We start from the raw sequence: 12,410 nt of genomic DNA, 5'->3' as shown, positions 1-12,410 counted from the left end.
AGCTCATACTGAAAGGCAGGTTTTTTTCTAGCCTCTGAAATAGCTGAAAGGAAATAATGTCAATAGTGATGTGTGCGAGAGATTTGTAAAGACTCAAAATAAGAGACTGAATGGAGTCTTTGAGACTCCTTGTTTTTCAAGCCTTGTCCTCACTGTGCCAGAAGCCAGGCTAGCAGTGTACACTTAAAATGTGGCACTTGATTCTCAGGAATTAGCATAAGTTTTTTCTCCCCCAAAGTCCTTTATACCTGCAATAAGTCTGTAAGAGAGGTTTACTGCTCCTGCAACTACAGACGTTTAACAGGCTCATTTACAGGCTTCAAGCTAGACTTTAAAATAGTATTTAATAAGGGAGCAGGTTGTTTCTGCATCACAGTGTTTTCCAGGTGTCAGTGATATTTTCCAGTCCACATCAGAATCAAACCCAAGACTGTAGGATTTGAGAAGTCAGACAGGCCAAATGTGCACCCCTGACTCAATCTGCGACTGGAGCATTCACCCAGGGTGAGGGAAGAGTGTTGTCCACCTTGGTGGACCAGCAGCCAGAGGCAGCCATGTCTCTGTGCTCAGACTTGCTTAGACCTAAGAAACTGATTTTGATGGACCAGATGTTAAAGTGCAACCTCCCTCTTCTTGATGGTATACTGGCAGCCCTCCAAAGGTGAAGACCCGAAAAGGTCCTGCTGGAGGTGCTCCAAGTATTACATATGAAAGCAGGTTAGTCTCCCAACAAACATTCTGATTTCAAGTGCCTGTTTGGGCCATATTTCAGTCTGAGGAGTCCACTGCAACTGCAGAATCGTCTCTGTCCTCATTTTATTTGCAAATTACTCAGTTAGCATCAGCCCATGTACTGCAGCACTCTACCATGAGATGCAGTAAGGAAGATCAGGGGACTAGAGGAACTTTTGAAGACACTATTTGGGGCAGCACTGTGTGTTAGGAAGTGAACCTAAAGGGAGAAAATAATGGCAAAAAAATGCTGGAAAAGCTCCATGGAAGGACTGTGAAAGGAACGCAATCCATTTGCTTTTCAAAATCATGGTGCTTTAGTGGAGGAAGCAAACTTAAATCAGAATAAACCGGAGGCAAGAGTTTTGTACAAAGCAGTCTGCCACAGGAGATGTGAAATCTGCAGCTGATGAATATGGGTTCTGAGCTAACCAGATGATTAATTAACCTAAAAAAGTTACGTAGCGTGTTTTTGTGTGGGTCCTACAAGAAACATCTACATTTCAAGTGTGGGTAAGTTAAAGTAGCTTTAAATAATATGGAAGAGCAACATGGTCACTGCAGTATTTAATTTTGCTTTTTTTTTTAACTTTCCTTCATGCAAACACAGATTGAGCCAAAAACTGGACCACTAAGTGGTGGAATTCTTTTGACCATAATGGGATCTAATTTGGGAATAAAAGCAGAAGATGTAAAAAGTATAACGGTGGCAAACAAGGAATGTCTTTTCAAAGAGGAGTTCTACTCTGTTTCCACAAGGTAATTGATGGAAACTTTTTACAAGATTTTAGAAGAAAAAAGGAAGTTCTGGATGATCTTCTTGTGGTTTCAAAAGGTTACCAGTAGAAGAAAGAACTAGTGTGATATACCTGCAATATTTCATAGAAACCTATGAGCCTTTATTTAAAATTGTTATAGATTGTAATACAGCAACAAATTTACAATGGTGTACTACCATCCTGCTTCTGATTGAATTTTTTTCCTTACTTGATTGAAAAGCTTTCATAAAGTATTACTGCACATATATCAAGACTATTTATTTGTTTTTAAATTAAAGGCATTCTACATGTACATCTATTCATTAAAAACTTTGCTAAATCTGAACCACAGTGAAACCAAGCATACAAGATTTATGGCAAAGTAGGCAAAACAAGAGAAAACTTAAATCTTTCTGTTTTAGTCCATCCACAAAGTTTTTTTCATAGGGACAAGGAGGGAACATAGAGCTTAGGTTTAGCTGTAGATGACTAATTTTCATCTCAGTGTCAACAAGTCCATGGATGTTGAATTGCCCAAGCAGGTTGGTAGATGTTTTGCAGATTGCTTGTCACACTCTTAAGCCATGCCAAAAATTAAAAGAGTGCCTAAATTCTTCTAGGTGGATGTCTAGGTGTTTGCTACAGATTATATCAAGCACCTAATTTCAAGAAGGAAATACCCTTTTGATATTAGCTGATGAAAAGCATAGCATGAAGGTTCAGTAGTAATATTAGGAGTAATGACACACTTTAGGCAGTGGGATTTTTCTTTCATTCACTTTTGATATTTAAAGCTTCAATTGAAACTTTGGCTTTCTTTCCCTTTAATTAATTTAAAGTGTAACACAGTAACGTTTTGCTATTCTTGTGGCATGTTTTGAAAGGGATTTTGAAGATATGTAGCTGATTTTTTTTTTAGCTTTTGAAAAATGGTTAACTTTAGTCAATTTGTTTATCAGTTATTTAGAAGCTTCTCAGGCCTCTAGGACTGAAGAATGTAAAGAATAGCTGTTTATTTCTTACTACTTCCCATTTTATTGCCATCAATCCCACATTTACATGTACTTCACTATCCATAGAATTACAAACTTTCTTACAGTCATCTTTTCCCTTTCCTTATTTTCAGTGTTTGCAAAAGCTGCACTGAATTGCAGCATAGTCTTACAAGAATTTCCTCAGCCTCTTGGCTTTTTCTAAAGCTTTTTGATATTTTTAAATACATGGAAAGGAGCCAAAACTGAGATGACTGGTTCCTTGTATCGTAGCAACATTACTGGTTTCCTAAGTTCTGGCAGTGTAGTAATGGGTGAGAACAAATGCAACTTGCATCATGTCATTTATCAACAAATTAGTGGGTTTTGAAGGATGTTCTCCATTAGGGAAGCCTTAAAAAAGAAGTTATTAAAAATCTTCAAGAACATATCTATAATTTGCTGTCTTTATCTTCCTTCATTCTTGTATTTTATTATTACCTTTTTTTATATAGTTAAATTAAAAAACAATTATAAGTGCCTTGTCTTGCTCCTCTATCCTTCTTCGGTAAAAAGCTAGTCTTTTTAGAAGACAGTTGCTCCCATGAGCAGCAAGATTCAAGGCACTTAGGCTGCTTTCTGGCTCTGCGGTGACTTAATTGTTGGCCTTCCAGAAGTCTGTTCTCATTCTTTGTAGTTTTCCATTAGTAACGTGGGGGAAGGGAGGCAATGCCAGCGCTGGGGAGAGGAAGGAGCTTTTCTCAATTAAAATCCCTGCTACAGTGTTTCCCCCACACATCCCCTGCCCCGGCCCCTGACTGCTTTCCCTAGCTTGACATATGGTAAAAATTCCTCCAAAGGAACCGTTTCCTGTTTCTGCCTGACAAGAAGATAAAACTTCCAAGAATACAGTAGAGAGATGATGAGGAACAGGCTCAGGCAGCCATACACATGCCAGGACATGCAAGAATTTGGAGAATTTTGTCCATTTGCCAGTACCCACGAAAAAAAGTCTGTAGTGATCTGCAGAGGGACTTGACAATCCTTTTATTATAAGTCCCAATTTAAGTACATTATGCCCAGTAATTTGGAGTTGTTGAGGATTTTTTTTCTGCTTTGAGATTTTTTTTTAAAGCACTGCTTAGGGAAGATTAGGGAGTGACAGAAATGAGCAGTGATCCTCAGGGTGTGTCCTATATGAAACTGTCTGACTGCACAGGCTCCGAGCATTATATGCTTCTTTATCTAATTATTTTATCAGCTCTGCATTAAGCATTTGTCCCAGTTTTCAAGTGCATCGAATCCTAATTGCCTTTTATATGCTTTCATTCACCTGTTTGAAATAAAAATTAAAACATCCTAGCTATCACTCACCAGCAGTGTTAGTTAAGGCAGTGTTTTTTTGCCCAGTGTTCCTTGACCTCTGATTTTGTGCGTGTTATCTGAAAATTTATTTTCAGAGAACAGTAATTCTGAACGGATTTTGATCATAGGTGTGAAAAGGCAGCATTTTGAAGCTGAAAGATAGCAGGATACACAACAAAATTATCAGCAGCTAAAACACACAAAATTTTAACATAGCTGATGATCTGATGCTTGCATCAAGCGGGTGGGGGCCCCTTGGGTTTTTTAAACATCACAAAGTTCACTGTAAACCTTGTGTTGGGTTAGAGAGGTTCAGCTTTGACTTACGGGCTGAATTTGAGCCTTCTGTAGAAGGCACCTCTACTAACAGGCTGCCAAACTAGCTGCTGTGTACAGTTCTCAGGTTTCAGTTTTCTGAACCTTTAGATAGATGAGCAAACTATTCTTGGATGGTTTTGCCGGGAATCTGAGGCAATGTTCAAGAACACTGTATAGGGTAAAGCAAAGTGAGTGCTTTTGCTGGCAGTGTGTGTGGTAGCTCACATACACTGCATTGGTATTGCAGCTGTACTTCTAGCAGATAAACTTACATTCCTTCTCGATAGGATTGTGTGTCAAGTTGGACCAATGAATGAACCACAACAAGGTCAAATTGAAGTTAACATCAGTGGAAAATTAGGTAAATCACCAAGTGAAGTGCTGTTTACATACCAGGTAAGTGCATTTTTTTTACGGAGAGCTGTTTTATACTTTCTGTATGACTTACGTTAGAAGTTTACCTATTAAGCACAGAATCGCTTTTGTTTGTCTTACAAACTGTTTGATCAATAGCACTGTCCTTCAAGAATGTTAGAAAACACTTAATTTCAGCATTTCTGTATACAAAAGGTGTACCAAAAATCTATGCTGATCAATAGGTCCAGAATCTCAAAACAGGATGATATCTGCCATTCAAGTTAAAAAGATGTGGTAGAAAAGCAACTGTAAGAAACTTATTCAATAGTGACATAATATCTCTTAAGTGTCACTACTGAATTGGAAAAAAAGCACTGCAAAAATTAGGTATTCTCTAGACACACGGTGCAGTATTTTAATCATATTTAGTCTAGTCAATGTTCTTAATGAGAAGAATGGATGCAGGGCAGCTGAAGAATAAGTAATGAAGGTACATTAATTTCTTTAATAATTTATTTAATTAAAAAATAAGGCACTCAGAGCCACAGGCAGCATGATGTGTGTTCATATAACATATGTGCTTTGTTTTCAGTGTGGCTATGAAGGAGAATTTCATTTCTGTCTTAATTGCTTTGCTCTAAGTGTGGCTCTAGCTTATAGCTGATCTAACCTGTGATTTTAGCAGCAGGTATCTTTGTCTGTATCTATGAGGTCTTTAAACTTTATAAGAACCTATGATAGTTGAGAGGTTTAAATAATCTCAGTCCTCATATTGATACTTAAAGTTACACCTATAAACTGTAAAACTATAAAACATAAATGGTAGGTTAGGCTTTTATCTTCTCCCTTATTTAAACTTGTGTCTCATTAATTCTTGATATCTTGTGAGAGGGTAAGGAAAAGAGTTGGCAGTATGCAGTGGGAATAAGTCAAGAATGACATTTAACTGAGAAGAGGATATTCTTGTTTTCATAAAACAGGCTAGAAGAGGGTTTCCTGTAATTTCCAAGCAAATACCTCTTCTCTTTGGTAATACATCTGCAAAAAACCTCCCACCCTTTTTGCTTGAATATGTCGTCTGTTCCTTTGTGGAAATGTAGGTTATGATTTGTCCATCTCATTCATCGTAACTGGAGAACAATGAAATAATCTTCCATGTGTATGTTTGTGGTCTCTAGGACAGATGCTATGACAGTAAGCCTTACTTGAAATGAGATTTTGACATGAATCTGTTGTGTTGGGTATGTTTTGCACCAGTTCTCCTATGCATCTGTGTGTAAAGATTCTCCCACGGTTTACATGGGAAGCACATGAAGTTGTTCTGGAGTGTGTTGAAATGTAATCTGAAGCCCACATGTAGGCTTCAAAACCTGTCTGTGGACTTGTTCTGGTGGGATTCCCTGTTCAGCCCATCTGAGAAGCGAGATAAGCAGCCACTGCTTTTGGCTTCTTCAGGGAAAGATTCTTAATTGCCCATCAGTGAGGCACTAGGAAAACCTGCTGTGCACAGGCATCATCCAGGTGGATGTTTTCCTGCAAGCCCAAGATTCCCTGTATGCTAATCTCTGCCTGCATTGAGGTTACTGAAAAATCAGATGCCTACGCTCACTGCTGATAATTTTTATTTTCTGCAGAACTCTTTCCTTGGGAACCCTATTTACAATATGCAAAACAATGACAAGTAATATAATTCACACCTTAAAACTGATGATGTTGGTTTCTAGTTTCATTTATCTTTATCCCACAAAAAAGCGAAGCCAACTGTGGACTGCAGTAGGATTGAAGTCGGTGCAGGAGCATTACATTGACGTGCACTTCTACAAGTGTGACACGAATGCTTCTGGCGTGAGAACAGACGGTCAGAGCAGACAGTTGCCTCAGTTAATGTTGTCTTTAAAGCTGCAATCTTGTTTCAGTGCTGTTTTCAGTCAGTTCTTTGGTAATTTCTTTCAGTAGACATGCAAAATCTGGGCTTTGTTTAAAATCTCTTCTATTCAGTATATACGAAGGAAAGAAAATACTCTTCTCTCCAAGAGCCTTCCTAAAATAAAATTTCTCTTATGAATTTCCCCCTTTCTTTGGCACATTGGCTGAATTCCCTTTTTTTTGGTAACTATCACTGTTTCTACTGTGTTCTCTGATCTGCTGAAGCAGTATAGCTTCAGCTTTAATAGTGATCGTTCTAAACGCATTGTGTGGCATCACAGAGCAAAAGTGCACAAGCAGTTGCACAAGGAAACACTGCAGATGTTCAGCCTGGTGTGTCTGTATGCACCAGAGGTATCATCATGCTCCCCACAGTCTCAGCCTTGTACATGTGACTAGTATCTGCCACCAAAAGCCCATAGTCACTTATCAAGTATATCAGATATAAGGAAGAATTTTTTTTTTATCATGAGAGTGGTGAGTCACAAAAACAAATTGTCCAGAAAAGCTGCCCCATTATTGTGAGTGTTCAAGGCCAGGTTGGGTGGGCTTTGAGCAAGCTGATCTAGGGAAAGATGTCCCTGCCCATGGTAGGGGGGTTGGACTAGATGAACTTTAAAGGTCCCTTCCAACCCAAACCATTTAATGATTCTTTAAGCAGCACTATGTTTGGCTCTTGTTGATATGCAGTCTGAACAATGAGATTTATTTTTGAAGATGGACTGATGAGGACCAATAGTCAGAACAACTTGGGGTTCAGACTCAAGCTTTTGCCCCATCTGCCAGCACAGAGCATATCAGAACTGAGGAATGCACCAGACCTGGGTCAAAGATCCAGTTAAAAGGGAAGCCATAGTTTCAAGCAGAAATGCCCTGGTTCACAAGTGTCTGTGCTGTGCAGTGAGCATCTTGTCTATATTTGCCGCATAACAGGGGAAGAAAGCTGTATTTCTACCTATCCATCAGAATTTCTCTATATAACTTGAGTGAAGTTCAAGTCCATTCATTAGAGTGAAATTAAATTCTGATAACCCAGTCATCCTCTGCTGGCATTTCTATTGTTTCACTATAAGCAGGATCAGGAGATAACCATTCTCCTGTTAGTGAAATAGAAATGAAGTTATGCTAAATTTTAATATCCAACTATGCAGCACATCTGGAGCACTGACAGCTTGGCTGGTCTCTAAGCAAATGAAGCAGTAACATGGCTAAAGGCCAGTCCTGCGTTTTCATTTGTTGTTAACTTTTTCTAATTTGCTTGTTACTATGGCAGTGAGAAGCAGTCTCAAAGGAAGTTAAGCTTCTTCAAAATATATGGCCCAGATTTGCTGATTCCATACAGGCATTGATTCCTTCTCAGAACACCTCTTCTTCAGACTCAAGCCACCAGGACAAGAGCTTGCAGCTGTTTTTCAGAGCAATTCTATGAGTTTTAGGCTGTGCAGATTAAAAAGACTACATGGTTTCAGAAAACTCAAATAAATCTAAGATGGTGAAATTAGAGGTAGAACTTTGCAAAAGTGTAATACATTTCTGAGGTGTTGAAGGTAGTTTAGGAACTGACTTGGAAAAAATAACTTTTTGTAAATCAGGATGTCTGTTTACCTAAAGATGAGATGAATAAAAAAAGAGGAAGAAGGAAGGATAAATTAGAGTCTGATCTGAAAACAAATATGAACATGACTATTCACCCTACTGGAAGTCTGAATGTGAAATGAACAGCACAGTTACATTAACAAGGTGCACTCTTTCACCTTAATCTACTCCCAGCTTGGCAGTTTCCTCTTACCTGCATCTATCCTCTGCTTTGCTTCTTGATGTTTGAAGCAATTGCTCTGGGAGGTCTCACCAGGGCAGTGCCTCAAGGCTTTTGTAGAGTGTTTTAGCTCATTCCTTGATTTTTCTCCATGACTCTTTACCTCATCACATTAATTTTACACTATAGCTGGGGACCTTGGGTGGTTTTTTTGTGGGGGATTATTACATGCTTGTTGCCATTATGATTGATGCTGATAAACCACACATCTGCAGAAGTCTGGAATTGCTTTCAGAGGATCTTATTTTATTCTTAAGTCCTGTAGTACATCTTGTTTGTGTGTCAACCTACATAGCAGACAGGAGAACTCCTGGCTAGCTGAGAGTTCTAGCAGAGTTGGCCCTTATTCATGTGGATATTATTAGTCTTAACTCTCTATCATCTGAGCTATGCACTTTAAGGCATATCCCACCATCCAGTGCTCATGATTCTTCCTGAAAGCTGCCAGTAAACACTGGCTGTGTGATAATACAGACTTTCCAGTCATGCATGCTTCCATTTCTCCATCAAACCTGTCCGCAAAGCTCTATGGTCTTTTCAGAAAATCATGTGGTGTCTGCCTCATGATAAAAAGATGCTATCTTCAAACCAAAAAATTAGTTGTTTAAAATATCAGCCCTTTGCATAAGTGACCCATCCACAGCAGCCAATACACAATGTGCATTGCCAGGCAAATGCTCTGCCTGGACGCCTGGAGTGCCTGGAAGCATTTGATCAGCTTACATGGTGTGAGGTTTGGACAAAGCAGCCCCAGAAATGCAAGGACTCAGCTCACCCCTCTGCTGTTGTAGAAATAACCCAGGAACTGACTTGTGTTATGGATGCTGTGATGAGGCAAGCTGGTGGGTCAGGTCAGCCACTGTGGTAAACACCAGATTGCCAAGAATGCGCAATGGAAATTCTCTGGTTGAATATCCTGTGAGTGGGTGGCTTGTCTGAAGAAACAAGAAACAGACTCCCTTGAGTCTGAGAAAGGAGGAAAGCGAAGGGGGGAAGAGCAGTTCCTAGTGACTCGAGTTCCCCGTTCAGAGGCTTAATTTAGCTCCTGTGGTTACCTCCATGAAATGACATTTTGACCTCCAAGAATGTGGCTGGTATCTACAGGACTTCATGGGCAATACCTTTTATTTTTGTGCATATAATATACAAGAGCTGGCAGAATAATTTGGCTTTCAGTGTGAGCCAGGTAATTTTGGTAACAAATTATTTGTTTTACAAACCTGCATCAAGAGCCAGAACTTACTCAGCTGGAACCAGGATGAGGAGACGGAAGAGTTACTTGTGAAGGAAAGGGTGGATGAGATAAATGCAGATCAATAACGTGATCTGCACATTTGTGAAAATCTTATCCACATCTGGGTGCACTGTCCTTGAAACAGCATCCCTGTTCTCTGCTTGTATGGAAGCAAAAGGGCCCATTTCTTCTTGTGAAGATGTGCACTTGCATCAAAGGGAAACCCCCAACTGGAGGTCACTGTCTACAGGAGCTGACAGAAGGGAGCTTAGGTGGTTTCATCATTTGCTGCCCATCATGTCCATTTGAACACTTCCATCTGTTGCTGGCTTCCCCTTGTGCTGCAGCTGGCATCTCTCACAGCATCACGGGGACATGCTCTGACACCATCCTCTTTTCCCTTCCCAGTTGTGTCTCTGCTTGTGATCTGGCACAGTTTTGTTTTCTCCAGCATCCCCCTCTGAAGCATAGACTTCATGCCAAGGATTCCTTGCAACTCTGTTAGGCTTCACTCCTCTGTTGCCTTCCAACTGTTTTTGAATTTCTGGCCCTACTTGTTTTCTGGCCTTTCTCTCTTTGATTTTCTGCATTACTGAAGGATAAAGGGCAACTAATTTTATGTCAGTGGTATAATTCTTGGGCTAGAAACTGCTTACCACAGATGGATACTATGGTAGATAGTATCCTTATTTACAGAATCATGCCCAGGAATTCTTCGGGGAAAATGAAACTTCTTCTAGGTGAGGTTGTTCTTTGTGATAGATGAGGGGAAAAGTAGAGAAATGGAAAAAGAAGATATGCAGAACTTAGGTGATGGTCCATAGGGCCCCACTCCTCTTGTTCTTGGATACTGTGCAAGGAAACAGAAGTGAGTTGGCTGGACATGACAGTGCAAACATGGAAAGCTACAGAGCAAACAAAACAAGTGAAAAAGAACATGAATCAGCCTGGAAAATCAGATCCCAGATACAAGATGGGTGAGCAAAAAAGAGGCTGGGGGAATGGTTCTGTTTTACACCTGCATATCTTTAATTGCAAAGAAAATTGCAAAGAACCAGGAAAAACAAGGAAAAAAGATAGAAGAGTAGGAATAATCCCACTGCTAGCCATCTAAAAGCTGGACCTTGATTTGGGACCAGCAGATCACAGAGATCTAAAACACTGGGAGCTCTCTGAAAGCATTTTCGGACTATAAAAGGTATTTTTTTATTAAAATTGTAATAAAAAAACCTGAAGAAATAAGAGATCACCTTCCTAACTCTGCAAAAACAGAAATTGCTACTCATAAAACATTAAAAATGAAAAGGTTCATCCTAGATTAATAAACAGGATGAAAAATGTAAGAGCTAAATGTGAATGCTCAGAGCATCTACAGTAGCTATGTAAGAGCAGCAGTCATGTGCACTGCTAATAAGCAAGTTCACTTTTAAATGTGATTATAAGTGGAACAGACGTGGAGATAATTTACCCTCTAGCACGCAGAAAGCATGAAACTACAATGAAAAATATATCTGCATTTCTGTGAACAGATTTTTAAGTAGGGGGCAAAGCATACAAACAAAGCAAGCAAATATGAGATTTCTGGCTGTGATGAAGAAAACAGGACACTGGAAAATGGCCTGAGTGGGAAGTCATATACATACTTGGGTCAGTTGAAGCTCTTTTATCAGTATTTTTCTTTAGATTTTTTTTCCAGTACCTCTGAGCTGATGAAGCAAAGACAGTGGCATACAGGAATGTAAATGCCACATAAGGGAATTCATTGGTATTACAAAGATAATAAATGAATTTTCCACCAAACATACTAGCATTATTTGAATGTTATGTACCATAAGCAATGTACAACGACTCAGAAAGTGTCATTGTCTCACTGCTTGGAGCAGATAACCACTACTTTCAGGTAAACCATATCAACAGGGAGGGCACCAACCACAGGCCTAAAAGCACTGGGAATAACCTATTTGTGGCATTATTTTCCTTCCAACAAAACTGCCTTGTGGTTATCAAAGCATTGGGAAAACTGCTTATCAGTTTGGGAATATTTCCCTAGGAGTCTAGTACAATACAGGAAAGTTGGGTTGCAGGTGGACTTTGAGATCTCTAGCTCAACATTATTACACCTGAGTAGGATTCAAGGAAGGTTTATATATAAAATATGTAAAGTGCTCAGATTTCCCATGACTAACAAACTACAATCTGCTCAGACCTACAAGCAAGAAATCCTGTCCAGATCAAATTATTTCTTCAGGATAAACCATGCAGTAGGGAGCAAGTTACATCAGTTAACAAGTTGAACTAAATAATGATTGTAGGTCACTCCCAGCTGAACTATTCTATTGAATTTTATTCTGAATAGCATAGCTGTGGATATGCATACATTTTATCAGAACTGCAAATCCACTTCCTACAAATACAGGACATGATCGTGAGAGCGTAAGGCAGTGGGGAATCCTGGTGGCACAAAGTCCCTCTGCTGGGATATGGCTTACCAGACTCATCAAAAAACAGACCACTGAACAGCTGACAGACATTGGAACAGGCTTTTTAAACTAGACTATCAAAAAGCCCACATAACAAGGTAGCCTGTTATTGCAGAAAATATTTATGCTCAAGCATTAAACTACCTGGAAGGTGTAAACAATATTTTCCTGGTGACAAAAGTATTGACCTGAAAGAACATCCCTCCATTACAAACAAAATAAGAAAAAAATGAAATATGTTTGAATTATTTTCTGCACTTTAAGGAGTTATAAAACAACGGTTAAATTAGTGCTTGCAGGGTTGTTTAAATTTTACTGTAACCATGAGAAATGAAGTATTGCCAAGTCCTCACAAGGGCTGATGTTTTCCAAAAGAATTATTACAAGACTGCTACAAATTCCATACAGTACACATAATCAAATGTTCTGTTTAACATTATAATTGCACTGAGC

General features: G+C 39.2%; 1 protein-coding gene across 6 annotated transcripts in view; it reads left to right on the top strand.

The window, feature by feature from the left end:
* Positions 1–12,410, top strand: part of PLXNB2 (plexin B2) — a 259,621-nt gene that overhangs the window by 208,029 nt on the left and 39,182 nt on the right. For all 6 annotated transcript variants that reach the window (XM_039383554.1, XM_027742588.2, XM_039383552.1 and 3 more), the window contains 2 exons: positions 1,343–1,491; positions 4,432–4,540. In XM_039383554.1, the coding sequence (XP_039239488.1) occupies positions 1,343–1,491; positions 4,432–4,540 (258 nt within the window). The remainder of the gene's footprint in view (positions 1–1,342; positions 1,492–4,431; positions 4,541–12,410) is intronic.

This window comes from Pipra filicauda, unplaced genomic scaffold (assembly GCF_003945595.2).
Source record: "Pipra filicauda isolate LSUMZ 115617 unplaced genomic scaffold, ASM394559v2 scaffold113_size4260070_pilon, whole genome shotgun sequence".
NCBI classification, from domain to species: Eukaryota; Metazoa; Chordata; class Aves; order Passeriformes; family Pipridae; genus Pipra; species Pipra filicauda.
Note: the sequence above shows the minus strand (reverse complement) of the source record. Positions and strands in the feature narration are given on the sequence as shown.